Source organism: Henckelia pumila, chromosome 4 (assembly GCF_033568475.1).
Source record: "Henckelia pumila isolate YLH828 chromosome 4, ASM3356847v2, whole genome shotgun sequence".
Lineage (NCBI taxonomy): Eukaryota > Viridiplantae > Streptophyta > Magnoliopsida > Lamiales > Gesneriaceae > Henckelia > Henckelia pumila.
In genome coordinates, this window is record NC_133123.1 from 44,310,764 (window position 1) to 44,330,472 (window position 19,709).

Below are 19,709 nucleotides of genomic sequence, written 5' to 3' on the forward strand. Positions count from 1 at the left end.
ACACTAATTTTCCACATTTTACAACTCAATATTCAACATTCAACATTCAATATTCAACATAATATTAATAATAATAATATTTTTCAACAAACATAATAATAAAGTTCAGTTCAAAAATAGAAAATAGAAAATAGAAAAGTAGCCAACTAACTCCCCACAAGCCTATAAATTTGGCAGATATTGCCCAAACAGTGGTGCCTCTCTACGTAGCTCTTCTCTTGGCAAATCAACTAAACGACTAGAAATGATACAAGAAAAGAACAAGTCTACTACTTCAGATTGCAACAAGCAAAATCTCATTAAGGGGTTTGGTTGTTGATTAAAGAAAAAGCAAGGAAATAGACCAAGTAGGTATCAACCAATAGTCGATTAGTCGTTCATACAAAAAGAACAATACCAGAGAAAACAAAGCTTAAATCCGAATTCATCTGCTAACAATACTAGTAAAAGATCTAGATAAACTGCAGAAATGCACAAACTTTTAGTAGCGCTCCATTGAAGGGGGTCGACCTCCCCTCCTCGGGCGGTCATAGGGAGCAGGCCTCTCTCTGTAACCTCTCCCATCATATCGTGCAGGCCCTCCTGCACCACCACCACCGTATCGGTCACTGCCACCACCCCTAGGGCCTCCATCTCTGTCATAAGTTCTGTCTCTGCTGTAGCCATTTTGTGGGTAGCGTTCAGCGGCACCATACCTGTCGACTGGAAACCGATCCACAACAGGGGGATACCTGAGTACATGGGTTTTAATAAGACAGATTAATGAATGATTGTGAATATTGCCTGCAATTGGCAGTGACAAAATAAGATGTTAACTTGCAGTCTAACATCACCTTAAAACTAAACTGAAAATAATTTTACACAAATCAATAATATTACTCTAGAATACTCTTTAAGTTTAAGAATACCTATCGCTGGGGATTCGATCACGGTTCCCATATCTATCATCCCGGCTGTCGTATCGATCTCTATCACCAAAACGGCCTCTGTCAATCCTATCATCCACATACCTATCACGATCACCAGCATAGCGATCACCACGGCCATCCGGAGCACCATACCTAGAGCGTGGAGGTGAGAATGGACGACCACCTCGACCCCCACCCACTGATGGGCAATCTCGGGCCCAATGTCCTGGGCGACCACACTTGAAACAAGTGTCCTGCCCTGCTGACCTATCGCCACCATAACTACCACCACCCCTACCACCTGATGAGTAAGATCCATATCCATGAGCTGGTTCTTCACCTCCCATTTTCGGTTGGGCCTTGTTGACCGAGATAACACGATCTCCAAACTCCCTACCGTGCATATCCTTGATAGCATCCTCCATTGCCCGTCGGTCAGCAAAGGTCAAGAAACCAAATCCACGTGGGCGACCTGAATCTCTTTCCAGCATAACCTACATACAGAGCTTGGTTTAGAGTACCAAATGAAAAAAAAAAAAACAGTTCATTCGAGGAGATGTGCACAGCATTTGTAAAACTGAATACTTCGTCAACTGAACATCATACTCCATACCTGCTTTACACAACAAACTTGCCTGTTAAGCTCTTGGTTGTTCTTTCCTTTTCTCTTATATAGTTTTAACATTAAGAAAAATGAGATCCTAAAATATTGTCAACTGAAATACCCTATCAGGTAGCTGGGGGTTCACCATGCAGCAGCAGAAGAGAACACCAAATAATGAATCTATATGTCAAAGAAACCTCACAAATTTCACCTCTTAAGTCCTTGCCACAATTCAAATTCGAACAACTCATTGCATCGCCCAGTGTATCAATTGAGACGATTACACCAGAATTTTTACTGCAATTTGATACTGGCTCAGTTCGTAATACGAAAGTAGACCATAATGACCAGTTTCAATGGTAAAAAAGACGGGATTCTGATTATTTATTCGATCACTCAAAAAATTAATTACCACACTCAACTGCCAGACTTGAGTGTTCATACAATCAACAAACAATCAGCCATAATCTCGGTCAAAGAGAGAATTGGTTATGCTGCTAAACTTCATGAACCACAAGACTTTGTCAAAATTTCAGCATCCACAAGGAACCTAAAAGTCACTGGAATGCGTTCTTTTCTGCTTTAAGAGACCTTAAATTGTTGTTTCGCAACAAGGTAGGAAACCAGAGCAGAATCTTTTTCAGCACTTTATTTTTATCCACAACAAATAGGCAACGAAGCAGCGCAACAATTAATTAATATGCTTTGTGGAGAGCACTCACCATCATCAGCATCTAGAAATTCAATGTCATCCAACAAAATGAAGAATGCAACCGAACGGACAATACTATCGGATGAACCACACACTGCTTCAGTCTCTTGTTATACAGGCTTAGGACACAAGATGCTGGAAAGAACTTGAATCAAATCTTACATCAAATCTCTGACACTGTTTTCTAAGATCAACCTCGGTCGGCCAAAACCCTACCCAAACGTGACCCTTGACAGATATTGATATAACAAAATCTTGAGTTACAAGCTGTATGCCAGGTCATTTCTCCCACTTCAACAAGTCGGTTAGCCATTAGTCCCATAGGATCACAAAAAATTTTCCGATTTACATGAAGGTAATCAATGAAAGAAGAAAAGTGGCAAAAGGGCACCCGACAAAGCGTTCCCTATCGGCGGATTGTGAGAGCCATCCAAAACTTTGATCTTTTATTAGAACGATGATCCCCATTTTTTCTAAGATAAAATTTTTGGTTGGTTGGCATAAGCTTGAAGGGGATTTTCTGGGAAGTCGGTGGGTTGGGGAAAAGGGGTTTTTCTTCTTCGTGCCATATATAATCTCAAAACGACTGAGTGCGTTTCAGGTAGGTTTGAGGACCGTTGGTCAAAGAAAAGGTAAGGCCCTGATTCCGCAAAATACTTTTCTGTAACTGTTTAAAGGATATAGAAACCTCTCTAAACATTAAAGTGTTCTATTCAGTAAGTTGAACACAAAATCTGACATCTGAATATCATTGGTATTCAAGAATAGAATGATCAGAAAGTTTAAAAGTTAGCACAGTAAACTTGCTTGCTCAGTTTCTATGGAAAACAGACTGCAACTCTTGAATCATGGTTATTCCGCAAAATAGAGCATTCCACACTAGGAGGGCAACAGTGGCGAATGAACTGTCCACTAACTGGTCACCTGCTACAGAGGTTCAGTACACACAACTCTTGAAAGAGCTAGAGCCTAAACAGAGACCAAATCTGAGAACGTTCTCATCCACATCTTCTGGTGACTTCGAGAACCCACAATATGACCTCAACTGTCTTGATTTAACTGAAAGCCTACGTGTACAAGTATTATGTCAACACACAAATAAACGATTCCTGATAAGGTTTTCATCACCGAAGATGTTCGGATTCCTAACCAGCAGCTTAAGATGTGCAATTACAAACTGAAGCGTTAGCTTAGTGAACATCAGTTGTAAAAAGAACAAGGCAAAGAACCCTTTTGCTACTTTTAAAGTATAACGTAACTTCTCTGATCATTAAAAACGTTCATCACAACAACTCGACCCTGAATTCCAGCATCTGAACATTGTGGAAAATGACACGCAACAAATATAAGTTCGAAGCAGGGTAAGCTTTCATTTTGTGATCCATAGAAAACGGATACTCTGTCGCTCTGGCAGCTTAATTTATGTTATGTTGGCAAACCATGACGTAGGAAGGTCTAGCAAAGAGACTTCAAGAAGGTGGTGCAACAAAGAGTTTCAGTGTCTCTTGATTAAACATTCAACACTCTGATAACAACAGAAGCATCTGAACAGGGCTCGATTTGTTCAAATTCATTCTTATGAAAACAATTTTGTCTCAACTTATGAGTAAGAAATGACATAACTCTCGTCCCGAAAATCTGAATTGCCAAGTTGTCGAAGTCCATTAGATTTCTATTAGAGCAGAGAAAATGTTCTACTAGTTTGCTACCTTATGGGACTCGTTGAAGTATTATCATAACTGAATTCCACTAAAGTAAATCAACCTCTTGGCTTTGAGAAAAAAGGTTCCAAACTTTAATTTTCTCAGATAAGTCCGCTGTTTATTCCACTTTGACAGATGTGGGGAAATAGTTGTGATGCTTTTTTGAAAGATGCTAACAGATTCATCTGACAAAGCAGCAGTCATGATCAACAATAAAACAGACTCAGCCTGTCCCAAGTAAATCCGCGAATGCCATCCCACATTATTGATTCTACAAAACTAGTTGATTGCAATGTCAATAAAACAACAAAATTATATGCCAGAAGTGCTGGACATCATCCATATCAAATTTAAAGATGTCAGGAAGACTTAAGCAACATGCAAGAAACATTCACATATTAAAATATCAATTGGAAAAGTTAAAGTAAAAGGCATAATTACATAAATATATGAATAAATGGTTGATTAATAAACACCACATAATTTGGAAAAACAAAGACGCACAACCCAGTAGCAAAGGGACTAAAAACTTTAAATAGCACAACCTTTTCTGCAGTTTTATGTTATTGTTTAATAGTGTGTGAAAATATATTTTTGTTCCTGTGTAATATTGCAGTAAAATTCACTTCATACATGCACCTTCCAGAAACTCATGATTGGCTAAGATGCGTACATCTCCTTACATAAGTCCCCAGGCCCCATGACACCCAGGCATCTTACTAGACACAGCGCCTTAAATAATGTGGCAAAATAACTATGATGGATCGTGTGATGAAGATTTTAACCAAATTAATAAAACTGAAAAATCAATTTCACATTTTGCCTAAAGGACAGTATCTCCTAGGCTAAACATATATTAATATTTATTCGTGAGTTCCTATATCAGCCAACTCCTCTATCCATAAAAAAAAAAAATGAACGCACTCGAATATGTAAGACTACAAAAATTCTACCAAAACACGTCATATCCAACACAAACACGGAAAAAATGGTCGAAGTGATTTTTCCCGGAAACAAAGTAAAAAAAATTCAACAGCTCCAACTCAATTGCACATCCCTACAATCCAATAATAGGGTTCCGGACTCTTAAAAACTTCCCGAGCAATAAAACACGGTCAAAATGCTTTAACACAAAGAAACCACGCAAGATAACAAATACTCAACCAAAGACAGGAAGAAACAACTCAAATTGCGCAGTCATAGAACAAAATTGAACCTGGCAGTCGATAATTTTCCCGAAACGACCAAAAGCACTTTCCAGCTGACGTTCGGTGACGTCCCACGACAAACCTCCAACAAATATACGGTAGTCTTGTTCTTTGTCTGCCATTTGTCTGCACAAAAAACCCTTCAATTCAAACCAAAGCTAAAAAAACGAAAGGGGAACAAACCCTGAATCTAATTAAGGTGAAAAGGAAGAAAGCAATACAGATTTAGGCGTATAGAAGTTGGAATCTGGGCTCTCTAGGGTTTCGACAGAGTTTGAAAGAGTGAACGCTGATTGTTGAAACAGCAGAAGAAATGTGGTATTTGTAAGCGAAACCCTAATCAGTCCCCTTCTTTTTTCCTCGTATTATCTAAGAGTTAATTGTGAATAAATCTTTAAATTCAAACTTAACTTTTTTATAAATTTTTAGAATAAAAATTTTTCCTTAAAACTTTCTAGGACCACCAAATTTGGTCAAATACAATGTTTAATTCTTGTACCCAATTTATGCATTTATGTACTTTATTTATGCTATTTTTGTGCTCAATTATGGTACTTGAATAATCCGTAAAATTGGTATCAGAGCTTTAGGTTAATTATTCAGACTTTATATTATTCGTTAATTCATACTTTTTTTTTGTTGAGGAGAAGATTTTCAACAAAATATGACTTCAAACGAAGGTTTGAATCAAGAGGATTTTATTCATATAAAATCCTATAAACAAGTTAATCTACTCATAATAGATTACTTACAACAGGTTGTGATTAATGCTCTTAATTTTGAAGGGAGTAAGAAAGATGTTCTCTAACTCTAAATTTTTAGAGATTACCCCAGATTCCTCTAAACTCTCCGGAGATCTTAGAGAAATTCAAAAGACGGTACAATATTACAGCAATCAGCTGTATGAAATACCTCGGCAAATTGAAGAAATCCTTAAGAAACAAGAAGAAATTCTTGGAACTCTAAAAGATCTTCAAAATAAAATCATAAATCTAGAACACACTTTTGGTTCTAGAAAAGGAAATACAGGAGGAAGGTTACCACTCTCGTTTGGTACTGAACCTTTGTTACATCAGAAAGGTAAAACCAAAATGGTTCAAAAACCTTTAACTGATGATGAAAGGATGATTAATCTTATAAAAACAGTATCAGAGAAAAACACTATCTGATGACTACTTTAGAAAGATTAAATCTCGAGGATCTACAAGATCTTGCGGATTCGTTTGGCAAGACGCGCGTCCTTTTTGAAAAGAAAATTGGCAGAATGGTGCCATATGGCAGCATTACAGAAGAACTACAAGAAAATAAAGGGTATAGATAAACGTACACCTTTATGTTGTAGAGAAAATGATCTTCCAACGATCATTGGAAACAGATCACAGGGATTTAAAAGGAAAAAATTCAGAAATAATCCCTATAATAAAAGAATGAGAAGTTCTTGAAAACCAAGAACATTTTGGTCCAAACAAAAGGCCAGATCTTATAGATTAGGAAGAAGAAGTGGACCTACAAGAACATCCCCAGTAACAAGCTCATCACAAAGCAGGGGAAGAACACCATCAAGAAGAACTTTCAGAAGAACTCATACAAGAGCAAGTGAAAGTTTCAAGGATTGCAACTGCTGGACATGTGGAGCAAGAGGACATATATCTACAAATTGTCCAGAAAACGAGAAAAAAAGAGTTAAACTCTTTGAAGCAACACCAGATATGGATGATGCGGTATTCTTTCAAGATCTAGTCCAAGTATATCAATTTAAGGATATCCCCTCAGATGAAAGCATATACGAAGAAGAGATATTGTTTAGTCAAGAAGATTCTGAGGATGAATCAGAATCAGAATCAGAATAAAGAAGAAGTGTTTCGGCAGGAAACACATGAAAGTTTGGCTGGATTCTTTAGCCAAACCACGATATCTCATAATATGGTCCAAAGGATTATGAGAGAAAATCCAACGTTACAAAAGTACCAGGGATTTTCGGCAGGACAAGTAGAAAGAGTCTTAGGCAACCTAGGGCTTAGACAAAGAAGACATAATTTGATTTACAAAGTATCCAGAAGGGAAATGGCAATCCCCATGGAGTTAACAAGTAATCAAATAGAGATGCATTTAATTCCTTTTGAAGAAATAAGAGAGGAATTGCAAAAGTTGAAAAGTGAGGTACAAGGACGATGTCTTGGATTCATATTGGAGCAATCCAAATAATGATTAAGGCAACTTTTAAAGAAGGAATAGATTCACCTATAGATATCGTAGTATGCGATAAAAGAATGGGGAATATTCAAGATGATGTCCTGGGTACTATCTCAGGTAATCTTTGTGCAGGAAAAATTGTAGGAGTTATTTATCCAAGAATAGCCTACAATTTAGCTGACAGGGACTTTAGTCGAGCCTTGACGTTGCATCAAAACTTCAAGGAAAAAAGACTAATGAAGAAAGGTAATAGGCCATATTCTATTACATATCAAATTTCATATGCTCTTTCTAATACTCACAATTCTGAATTATTTATTAGAAATGAGTTCATTGAAATTCCAGAGATTTTTGGGAAAGTTTCTCATGCGATATGCCCAGAAAGAATCGAGTTTTTTTTAATTCAGGAAACAGACATTCAAATTCAAGACAAACCGGTTCTATACAGAGACCTTAAAATAGAATCTCAAAGGTTATCTTTCCAAGAAAACCGAATGACAAGTAGGAGATGGGACAAATCTCCTATTCAAGAAATTTCACCAGAAGAAAAAGAGTTTTCTATAATAGGAAAACTTAGATCTCCAGAAGGATGGAAAGAAGTAAAAATAGTATTCGAAATTACAAGTCATTGGAACCAGTTCCCTTTTAACTCGATTTACTATTTGGAACAACAGGAAAAAGAAACTTACCAAGGATTGATAAATATTGGAGAATTGGAAGTTCAAATCTGTGGAATTCCAGGAAAAGAAGTGGATCGGCTCATTCTTGGCCTAGAGTTTCTGGAGGACCATAAACCATGAAAACGCCTTGAAAAAGGAATAGAGTTCATGGCAAAAGAAAAGACTTGGAGGATTCAATAAGAATTCTACGAAATGGAAAACCAAGAGAATTGGATAAGGGACAATCCCTTAATCAGATTCGAAAACTCTGTTTACAAACAGAGGAAGAAGCAATTGTTGAAATTAGTAAGTCATGAACATGATTTACTAGAACTCATTGAAGAGGTAGAAAGGAGTAACCATACTCTACCTTCTGAAGCCTTAGGAAGACTAAAGGCGAATAGTCTTAATCGGATTACTGAGTTACAACACATGCTGTTAAAAATGGCAGGGCCATTTAGTAATCCCTTTAAAAAATGACAACAAGTCCATTCTCCATATACATTCTGATAGGGATGTTGTATGAACAATATAAGGCTGAATACTTTGCAGCTTATATTAATTCGGGAGCAGAAATTTGTACAGCAAAAAGAGGAGTCTTCCCTGAAGAATGTGAAGAAGAATTACCAAAAATTGCTGGACGAGATTTCTCTAGAAGAATTTTAATTTTTTGTAAAGGAATAAAACAAGCAGAGATCCTTATGGGAGGAGCAGGTCAGACACCTTGGTACAAGGTAAAGACACCACCAATCTATTTCCATGATACAGGAGCTGATATCCTGTTGGAAAATAACTTCTTACAAATGTTTAAGAAGTACACACAAGACAATGAGTCAAGAAGGCTTATGTTCACTACAATTTGTGATCATAAAATTATCATTCAAAGACTCAAGGTTGCTTTTTATCGACAATTGCCAATAATATTTCGCAGCCAGTGTGGTGATAAAGGACAAATTTTTCACCCAAAAATGAAAGATCCAAGAAGGTTTGGAGAAACCATGTTGAAAATAACAACGGAACAAGAAATCCAAACAGAGGATATAAAGCTTCTCAAGGTAACTCTACATCACAGAGATATAGAGTTAGAAAATAAGGTATCCCTTGAAGATGTTAAAAAGAGGCTCAAAGAAAGTTATAACAAACATCCTTTGGAATGGTGGGATAGAAATCAACTCAAAGCCAGTCTTACTTTAAAGGAAGGCAAAGAGTATGAATTCGTCAGATATAAGACTATCCCGATGAACTTAACAGATCAAAGGGATATGAGAATGATTATCAAGGAACATTTGGACCTTGGTCTAATAAAAGAAGAAGTTTCACCATATAGCAGCCCAGGATTTCTGGTCAGAAATCATGGTGAAATAAAAAGAGGAAAACTCAGGTTAGTTATTAATTACCAAGGTATTAATAAAATCCTGGAGTTTGATGGGTACTTCATACCCAGTAGAGAACATCTAATTAGCTGTGTACGAAATGCTAGAGTGTTCTCAAAATTTGATTGTAAGTCTGGATTCTACCAGATAAGAATGGAAGAAGGCAGTAAGAAATTCACAGCCTTTTCTACTCCACAAGGACACTATATTTGGGAAGTTATGCCTATGGGATTGGCTAATGCACCCCAGATATTTCAAAGAAAGATGGATAACCTTTTTAAGGATTATTTCAACTTTATGTTTGTTTATATTGATGATATTCTTATAGCATCAAAAAACATCGACGAACACGTTAAACATTTAGAGATTTTCTCTAAAATTTGCAAACAAGAGGGATTGGTCTTATCTGAAAAGAAAGCAGTCATAGCAACTGTAGTAACCCAGATACCATTTTAAGATAATAATATGTTAAACATGATTAAGGGTTGGTATTTAACCAATTTTGGAGTGTTATTGGACTTCAGAAGTAAAATTTGGGCTTTTTAATTTTGGGCCGGATAGTAAGCTCCAATCCCAGATAGTAAGCTCCGATCATGGATAGTAAGCTCCGATCGGAACGGAAGCTCCGATCCTGGAACGGAAGTTCCGATCCCCAGCTGCCAGAAATGATCGATGACTCAGTCGCGAGTTTTGACAAGTGTCGATCATAGAGCAGATCGGAAGCTCCGATCATAGATCAGAAGTTCCGATCCTGGCGTGGCAGACATGCACGCAATGAGCTGGATCGGAAGCTCCGATTCTGAAATCGGAAGTTCCGATCCTGGCCGAGAAATTTGGCTATAAATAGGGCCGTTCAGAGTTCATTTTCAATTACGAATTCCCGAGTTTCCTTCTTCAGTTATATAGTATGAGATATACACTTGAGGGCCCTATCGGTTATAATCGAAGTTTTGGAATAACCAAGTTGTGGTTATAGTCATCCGGGACTAGCGTCTTCAAAGGGCTTACTTCGGACGAAGGTATGGTCCGGGAATCGATTTAAGTTTTGGGAGTACTTATTAGCTTAGTTAAGGCTTATAGAACTTGTGTAGTGATACGGTGAACTTTTAAATATAGGCTTGGAACCTAGGATCTACTTTACTTGAACTAGCCTAGAGGTACGTACACATTGACTGAGATTGCCAGCGAGTATACATGTTTATATGTTGCATTTATTTGGCATTATTATATGGCATGATGTATGATTTACCGTTTTCTATACTCATATGTCATGTGCATGTACACGTTGAGCCTATACCTTGTTATACCTGATTATAGAGCCGCTCAGCTCTATACTCGATAGTCTGTCACTGAGAGTACCGCGACGGCGGGGGCATTTATGTCTGTCTACTCTGGTGTACTAGAAGAGTGTGGTTGCACCCAGAGGTTGATCCGTGCGGTGGCAGCACTCATATGGCGCCGGTTCTGAGCATGACTTTTCAGATGATCTTTTACCAGTCATCATGTAGCATGCATTATATACATATGTTTACTCATGTCTATGTACTGGGCGTAGCGCTCACGTCCTAGTTGTTATCTTGGACACCCTATTCCATGGGGCAGGTCGCAGGATGGACGGAACTGGTAGTTCAAGGCAGGACTAGGGAGCAGGAGCCTTGAGGAGTTTATTATACAACATTATTTGTTAGCTGTATGATGTTTATTTTAAGAATTTCGATATGGTTGTATCATTACAGATTTAAGCCTGAATTATATTACTAAGCTGATATGTAAATTATGGTTAAGTTTTCGCACGTTTTTACTCTGTTAAGTATTTTGTTGTATTAAGTTTAATGCATGCTAATAGTTGCCAGTTAGTAGGTGATTCCATGCAGGGTCACTACATTTTTGGTATCAGAGCATGCATAGATTTTGGGATTAGTACTTAGGATTTAGTTTAGTCTTGAGTAATTCTTGCGCATTTGGGATTTTAATGTGTAATTCTTTTCAGGATATGGCTGACGAGAGTCACGGTAGTGTTGGCCAGGGAGGTGGTCATCATCATCGTCGCCATCATCATCAGGATGATCAACATCGTCCTCATGAGGGTCGACGTCGCTATACTATTAATAAGTTCATGCAGGTAGGACCGAAACCCTTAGTGGGAGGCGAGAATCCTGAACAAGCTAGAAGCTGGATTTCTAAACTTGAGAGCACGTTCCGAGCTTTCGAGTGTACTGAGGAGCAGAAACTGGAAGTTCTAGAATTCGTTCTAGAGGATAGAGCACGTTTTTTGTGGGATGCCAAGGTTGCTCAGGCACGTACTGAGAGAGGACAGGTGACTTGGGGGGATTTCTGTCGGGAGTTTCAGAAATTATATTTTCCTCCGGCTGTTCGCCAAGCACGATCTATGGAGTTGCTTAATTTGAGGCAAGGATCAATGACTATTGATCAGTATCAGCAGCAATTTCTTGATCTGCTACCTTTCAGTCCTCATATTAATGCGAGTGATGCGTCGAAGTATGATATCTTTCTGCAAGGCCTGAACCAAGAAATCTACGCACAGGTTGTCGTCTGTGATGACCCGGTGTCTTATGAGACTTTGGTGAACCGTTGCCGTCTTGTGGAGACCAGCAATAGGCGTGGACAGTTGATGATGTCAGCACAGCCTAGTGGATTTGTTGAGCCTCGAGCTCAATCTGTTGTGCCATCTGTACCTACGTCTTCTTCTACTCCTATTACTTCATCTGGTTCTCGTGGTTCACGAGGTACTTTTCGCTTTGGGAAGAAGAAGAAGAAGGAGGAGTTTTGTAGCCATTGTGGTGGGAAGCATCCTGCAGCTTCATGTCGGAGAGCTACTGGGGCTTGTTATATTTGTGGTCAGCAGGGACATCTGCGGAGAGATTGTCCTCAGCGCATGGGTTCTGCTAGTGGATCGGGATCCCAGGTTGGATCTCAGGCTTCTACTTTTCCACGTCAGCAGCCAGCACCACAGAGTTCTTCTGGTTTTCATCCCCAGACTCAAGGGCAGGTGTTTGCTCTGTCTCAGGAGCAGGCTACTGAGGGAAGCGATCGCATGTTGGCAGGTAACTTCTTGTTATGTGGTATTCCTGCACTTGTATTAATTGATATTGAAGCATCGCATTCCTTTATTTCTAGTCGCTTCGTTAAGAGACATAGATTACCTTACGTATCATTAGATATGGATTTAGTTGTATCTACTCCGTTAGAGCAGGAAGTAGTAACTAAGCGTCTAGTGATGGGTTGCCTTCTGGAATTTGAGGGTAATGTGTTATCGGCTAATTTGATGATATTTGTAGTAACCCAAAAACCATTTTAAGATAATAATATGTTAAACATGATTAAGGGTTGGTATTTAACCAATTTCGGAGTGTTATTGGACTTCAGAAGTAAAATTTGGGCTTTTTAATTTTGGGCCGGATAGTAAGCTCCGATCCCAGATAGTAAGCTCCGATCCTGGAACGGAAGTTCCGATCCCCAGCTGCCAGAAATGATCGATGACTCAGTCGCGAGTTTTGACAAGTGTCGATCATAGAGCAGATCGGAAGCTCCGATCGTAGATCGGAAGTTCCGATCTTGGCGTGTCCTGCATGCACGCAATGAGATGGATCGGAAGCTCCGATCCTGAAATCGGAAGTTTCGATCCTGGCCGAGAAATTTGGCTATAAATAGGGCCGTTCAGAGTTCATTTTCAATTACGAATTCCCGAGTTTCCTTCTTCAGTTATATAGTGTGAGATATACACTTGAGGGCCCTATCGGTTATAATCGAAGTTCTGGAATAACCAAGTTGTGGTTATAGTCATCCGGGACTAGCGTCTTCAAAGGGCTTACTTCGGACGAAGGTATGGTCCGGGAATCGATTTAAGTTTTGGGAGTACTTATTAGCTTAGTTAAGGCTTATAGAACTTGTGTAGTGATACGGTGAACTTTTGAATATAGGCTTGGAACCTAGGATCTACTTTACTTGAACTAGCCTAGAGGTACGTACACATTGACTGAGATTGCCAGCGAGTATACATGTTTATATGTTGCATTTATTTGGCATTATTATATGGCATGATGTATGATTTACCGTTTTCTATACTCATATGTCATGTGCATATACACGTTGAGCCTATACCTTGTTATACCTGATTATAGAGCCGCTCAGCTCTATACTCGATAGTCTGTCACTGAGAGTACCGCGACGGCGGGGGCATTTATGTCTGTCTACTCTGGTGTACTAGACGAGTGTGGTTGCACCCAGAGGTTGATCCGTGCGGTGGCAGCACTCATATGGCACCGGTTCTGAGCATGACTTTTCAGATGATCTTTTACCAGTTATCATGTAGCATGCATTATATACATATGTTTACTCATGTCTATGTACTGGGCGTAGCGCTCACGTCCTAGTTGTTATCTTGGACACCCTATTCCATGGGGCAGGTCGCAGGATGGACGGAACTGGTAGTTCAAGGCAGGACTAGGGAGCATGAGCCTTGAGGAGTTTATTATACAACATGATTTGTTAGCTGTATGATGCTTATTTTAAGAATTTCGATATGGTTGTATCATTATAGATTTAAGCCTGAATTATATTACTAAGCTGATATGTAAATTATGGTTAAGTTTTCGCACGTTTTTACTCTGTTAAGTATTTTGCTGTATTAAGTTTAATGCATGCTAATAGTTGCCAGTTAGTAGGTGATTCCATGCAGGGTCACTACATTTTTGGTATCAGAGCATGCATAGATTTTGGGATTAGTACTTGGGATTTAGTTTAGTCTTGAGTAATTCTTGCGCATTTGGGATTTTAATGTGCAATTCTTTTCAGGATATGGCTGACGAGAGTCACGGTAGTGTTGGCCAGGGAGGTGGTCATCATCATCATCGCCATCATCATCAGGATGATCAACATCGTCCTCATGAGGGTCGACGTCGCTATACTATTAATAAGTTCATGCAGGTAGGACCAAAACCCTTAGTGGGAGGCGAGAATCCTGAACAAGCTAGAAGCTGGATGTCTAAACTTGAGAGCACGTTCCGAGCTTTCGAGTGTACTGAGGAGCAGAAACTGGAAGTTCTAGAATTCGTTCTAGATGATAGAGCACGTTTTTGGTGGGATGCCAAGGTTGCTCAGGCACGTACTGAGAGAGGACAGGTGACTTGGGGGGATTTCTGTCGGGAGTTTCAGAAATTATATTTTCCTCCGGCTGTTCGCCAAGCACGATCTATGGAGTTGCTTACTTTGAGGCAAGGATCAATGACTATTGATCAGTATCAGCAGCGATTTCTTGATCTGCTACCTTTCATTCCTCATATCAATGCGAGTGATGTGTCGAAGTATGATATCTTTCTGCAAGGCCTGAACCAAGATATCTACGCACAGGTTGTCATCTGTGATGACCCAGTGTCTTATGAGATTTTGGTGAACCGTTGTTGTCTTGTGGAGACCAGCAACAGGCGTGGACAGTTGATGATGCCAGCACAGCCTAGTGGATTTGTTGAGCCTCGAGCTCAATCTGTTGTGCCATCTGTACCTATGTCTTCTTCTACTCCTTCTACTTCGTCTGGTTCTCGTGGTTCATGAGGTATTTTCCGCTTTGGGAAGAAAAAGAAGAAGGAGGAGTTTTGTAGCCACTGTGGTGGGAAGCATCCTGCAGCTTTATGTCGGAGAGCTACTGGGGCGTGTTATATTTGTGGTCAGCAGGGACATCTGCGGAGAGATTGTCCTCAGCGCATGGGTTCTGCTAGTGGATCGGGATCCCAGGTTGGATCTCAGGCTTCTACTTTTCCACGTCAGGAGCCAGCACCACAGAGTTCTTCTGGTTTTCGTCCCCAGACTCAAGGGCAGGTGTTTGCTCTGTCTCAGGAGCAGGCTACTGAGGGAAGCGATCGCATGTTGGCAGGTAACTTCTTGTTATGTGGTATTCCTGCACTTGTATTAATTGATACTGGAGCATCGCATTCCTTTATTTCTAGTCGCTTCGTTAAGAGACATAGATTACCTTACGTATTATTAGATATGGATTTAGTTGTATCTACTCCGTTAGAGCAGGAAGTAGTAACTAAGCGTCTAGTGATGGGTTGCCTTCTGGAGTTTGAGGGTAATGTGTTATCGGCTAATTTGATGATATTAGCGATGACAGATTTTGATTGTATTTTGGGAATAGATATGCTGACTTTGTATCATGCTACTGTGGATTGTTATCAGCGTCTGGTACAGTTTCATCCCGTTGAGGGTGATAGCTGGTACTTTTATGGTGAGGGTGTGCAACCTCCGATGCCACTTGTTTCGGCTCTGAAGGCATGTCATGTCTTGGAGTCAGGTGGGGAGGGCTACCTCATCTATGCGGTTGATATGTCTGCGAGTAGTCCGGGTATTGATCAGCTACCGATTGTCAGCGAGTTTCCTGACGTATTCCCTGATGAGATTCCTGGTTTTCCTTCGGTTCGAAAGGTTGAATTTGGTATTGATCTAGTACCAGGAACTACGCCTATATCCCGAGCACCTTATCATCTGGCACCGTCAGAGATGAGGGAATTGAAACAGCAGTTGCAAGATCTGCTTGATAAGGGATATATTCGTCCGAGTGTTTCTCCATGGGGAGCACCTGTTTTGTTTGTCAAGAAAAAGGATGGATCGATGCGATTATGTATTGATTACAGGCAGTTGAATTGTGTCACCATCAAGAATAAGTATCCTTTGCCGCGGATTGATGATCTGTTCGATCAACTACAGGGTACTTCTGTTTATTCGAAGATAGATCTTAGATCTGGATACCATCAGATGCGGGTACGAGACTCAGATATATCTACGACTGCTTTCAGGACCAGATACGGGAATTATGAGTTTCTGGTGATGCCATTCGGTTTGACGAATGCACCGGCAGTCTTTATGAATCTGATGAATCAGGTATTTCGAGATTATCTTGATAGATTTGTCATCGTCTTCATAGATGATATTCTTGTTTATTCTCATGACAAGGATGAGCATGTAGGAGGAGTTCAGTGTAGTCGGATGGAAGGGAAGCGCTCTAGGCTGGAGCTCCTGTCTCCGTACTTAGAGGATCTAGAGTGGAGGCCTTGCCTAAGGTAAGCTTTGATCCAGTCAAGCAAGGGCAAAAACTACCAGGCCCAGGCTTTGATCACATTTTTATGGTGCGGGAAATTCGATCACAACTTTTTTTTTGGAGGCTCTGAAGTTATCAGTACCTGTTTTAGAGCGATATAACCTCGTTGCTCCCGAGCTGCCTATTCCTGAATCATATGAAGGAATAGAATAGCAGCTCTACCTTCTAATGAGCTAAGGAGCTGGTAGCTAACGCCCCAACTATTTCACGAACAACATTTGAGGATTGTTCTACAGACGTTACGAGATAAGCAGCTATATGCGAAATTGAGCAAGTGTGAATTCTGGCTTGATCGGGTAGTATTTCTCGGTCTTGTGATTTCTAAAGAAGGGATATCTGTTGATCCTAGTAAGATAGAGGCAGTGCTGAACTGGTCTCGTCCGACAACGGTTGCTGAGATTCGTAGTTTCTTGGATCTAGCGGGATATTACCGTCGGTTTATCGAGAATTTTTCACAGTTGGCCAGGCCTTTGACTCAGCTTACTCGGAAAGATGTTACCTTCATTTGGTCCTCGGATTGTGAGGAGTTGTTTCACGAGCTGCGTAGACGTCTTACTACTGCACCTGTGCTAGCTCTACCTTCTGGATCAGGAGGTTATGTTGTTTATACTGATGCCTCTGGTCAGGGGTTGGGATGTGTGTTGACACAACATGGACATGTTATTACCTATGCTTCTTGACAGTTGAAGACGCATGAGAATAACTATCCAGTGCATGATCTCGAGTTAGCCGCCATTGTATTTGCGCTCAAGATTTGGAGACATTATCTTTATGGCGAGAAATTTGAGATATTTACGGATCACAAGAGTTTGAAGTATTTATTCACTCAGGCAGAGTTGAATATGCGACAGAGACGCTGGATGGATCTCCTGAAGGATTATGATTGTGAAATCAAATATCATCCAGGTTTTGCTAATCTTACTGCTGATGCCTTGAGTCGGCAGGTGAGACTGTCTGCACTTCAGACTAATGAAATATCTCATATGATTCAAGAGTGCTGTTCATTGAGTTTTATGCTCAAGCACAAGAAAGGGAGGAATGGGATTCGTTTGTATACTATTTTATCTGAGCCAACATTGTATTCTCGGATCAGAGATGCTCAGATATCTGATGTTAAGACTCAGCGATTGGCACGTCTAGCCAATGGAGTTAATACATCTGGATTCCATTTTCAGGCAGATGGTTTATTGTGCCTATCCAATAGAGTGGTTGTACCTAATGTTGCGGAGCTCAGAAATGATATTCTATCTCAAGCTCACAGGAGTCGATTATCAGTTCATCCTGGAAGTATGAAAATGTATAAGGACTTGCGAACTAGATTCTGGTGGAAGGGATGAAGCGAAGTGTGTATCAATTTGTTTCGAGATGTTTGGTTTGTCAACAGGTCAAGGCTGAACATCGACGACCAGGTGGATTACTGCAGAATCTTGAGATTCCCGAATGGAAGTGGGAGCACATGACTATGGATTTTGTTACCCACTTGCCTATGACTTCACGTCAGTGTGATGCTATCTGGGTTGTCGTTGACCATTTGACAAAATCAGCACATTTCATTCCTTATAACCGGGAGTATTCTTATGATCGCATGACACGCTTATATATCCAGGAGATTGTGCGATTACATGGGATTCCAGTGAGTATCGTCAGTGATAGAGATCCGCGATTTACTTCACGTTTTTGGGGTAGTTTTCTGCAGGCGTTGGGTACCACTCTGATTTTGAGCACTGCGTATCATCCGGAGACTGATGGGCAGTCAGAGCGCACTATTCGTACGCTGGAGGATATGCTACGTTCTTCTGTCATGGACTTTGGTTTATCTTGGCAGGATCAGTTACCTTTGATTGAATTTGCCTACAATAACAGTTATCATCGTAGTATTGATATGGCACCTTTCGAGGCATTGTATGGTCGACGGTGTCATACTCCGTTATTCTGGGATGAAGTCGGGGAACGGCAAGTCGAAGGTCCTGAATTGGTGCAGCAGATTGTAGACAAGGTAGATTTGATCAAGCATAGGATCAAAGTTGCTCAAGATAGACAAGCAAGTTATGCGAATATTCGCCGCAGGCCACTTCAGTTTGAGCCTGGTGAATATGTTTTTCTGCGAGTATCACCTTTCAGGAAGGTGATGAGATTCGGTGTGAAAGGCAAGTTGTCTCCTCGTTACATTGGGCCTTTCCAGATACTGGATAAGATCGGAGATGTTGCTTATCGTTTGGCTTTACCGCCATCTCTTTCTAGTATACACAATGTTTTTCATGTGTCGTTGCTTCGACAGTACATAGCTGATGAATCTCATGTGATTCAGTCTACTGATATTCAGCTAGAGCCAGATCTGTCTTTTGTTGAACGACCAATCTGTATCCTAGACAGGAAGGAGAAAGTTCTTCGGAACAAGACTATACCACTTGTGATGGTACAGTGGCAGCGCCGAGGCGTTGAAGAAGCAACTTGGAAAACTGAGAGTCGTATGCGAGCAGAATATCCTGAGTTGTTTGCTTTGTATTTTTGATTATCATGTAAGATGTACTTACAGTTGTTGTAATAAGCCATGGTTTGATATTTCATATTGTTATCTTTATTGTCTTTAGATGTTATTTCGCGGACGAAATATCTAAAGGTGGGGAGAATGTAGTAACCCAGATACCATTTTAAGATAATAATATGTTAAACATGATTAAGGGTTGGTATTTAACCAATTTCGGAGTGTTATTGGACTTCAGAAGTAAAATTTGGGCTTTTTAATTTTGGGCCGGATAGTAAGCTCCGATCCCAGATAGTAAGCTCCGATCATGGATAGTAAGCTTCGATCAGAACGGAAGCTCCAATCCTGGAACGTAAGTTTCGATCCCCAGCTGCCAGAAATGATCGATGACTCAGTTGCGAGTTTTGACAAGTGTCGATCATAGAGCAGATCGGAAGCTCCGATCGTAGATCGGAAGCTCCGATCATGGCGTGTCCTGCATGCACGCAATGAGATGGATCGGAAGCTCCGATTCCGAAATCGGAAGTTCCGATCCTGGCCGAGAAATTTGGCTATAAATAGGGCCGTTCAGAGTTCATTTTCAATTACGAATTCCCGAGTTTCCTTCTTCAGTTATATAGTGTGAGATATACACTTGAGGGCCCTATCAGTTATAATCGAAGTTCTGGAATAACCAAGTTGTGGTTATAGTCATCCGGGACTAGCGTCTTCAAAGGGCTTACTTCGGACGAAGGTATGGTCCGGGAATCG

The 19,709-nt window shown here is 40.2% G+C and overlaps 1 protein-coding gene across 5 annotated transcripts; it reads right to left on the reverse strand.

Moving 5' to 3' along the window:
* Positions 1-294: 294 nt before the first annotated feature.
* LOC140863520 (glycine-rich RNA-binding protein RZ1C-like) lies at positions 295-5,493 on the reverse strand. Of its 5 annotated transcripts, none has more exons than XM_073266996.1 (4): positions 5,357-5,493; positions 5,144-5,261; positions 909-1,402; positions 295-731 (listed from the first exon to the last, which is right to left on the reverse strand). In XM_073266996.1, the coding sequence occupies exons 2-4, from the start codon at positions 5,255-5,257 to the stop codon at positions 482-484; spliced, it is 858 nt and encodes a 285-aa protein (XP_073123097.1). In that variant the 5' UTR covers positions 5,258-5,261; positions 5,357-5,493; the 3' UTR covers positions 295-481. The 5 variants fall into 5 exon arrangements, with proteins under 5 accessions (XP_073123097.1, XP_073123100.1, XP_073123099.1 ...); XM_073266999.1 differs by lacking the exon at positions 5,357-5,493 and adding an exon at positions 1,522-3,291; XM_073266998.1 differs by lacking the exon at positions 5,357-5,493 and adding an exon at positions 1,522-4,198.
* Between the last annotated feature and the right edge of the window lie 14,216 nt (positions 5,494-19,709).

Coding starts and splice junctions, on each gene's coding strand:
- LOC140863520 (XM_073266996.1), bottom strand. CDS start 5,257: ATGGCAGACAAAGAACAAGACTACCGTATATTTGTTGGAGGTTTGTCG. Junction 1,403..5,143: donor GGAAAATTATCGACTGCCAG/GTTCAATTTTGT, acceptor CTCTGTATGTAG/GTTATGCTGGAAAGAGATTC. Junction 732..908: donor GATCGAATCCCCAGCGATAG/GTATTCTTAAAC, acceptor CCATGTACTCAG/GTATCCCCCTGTTGTGGATC.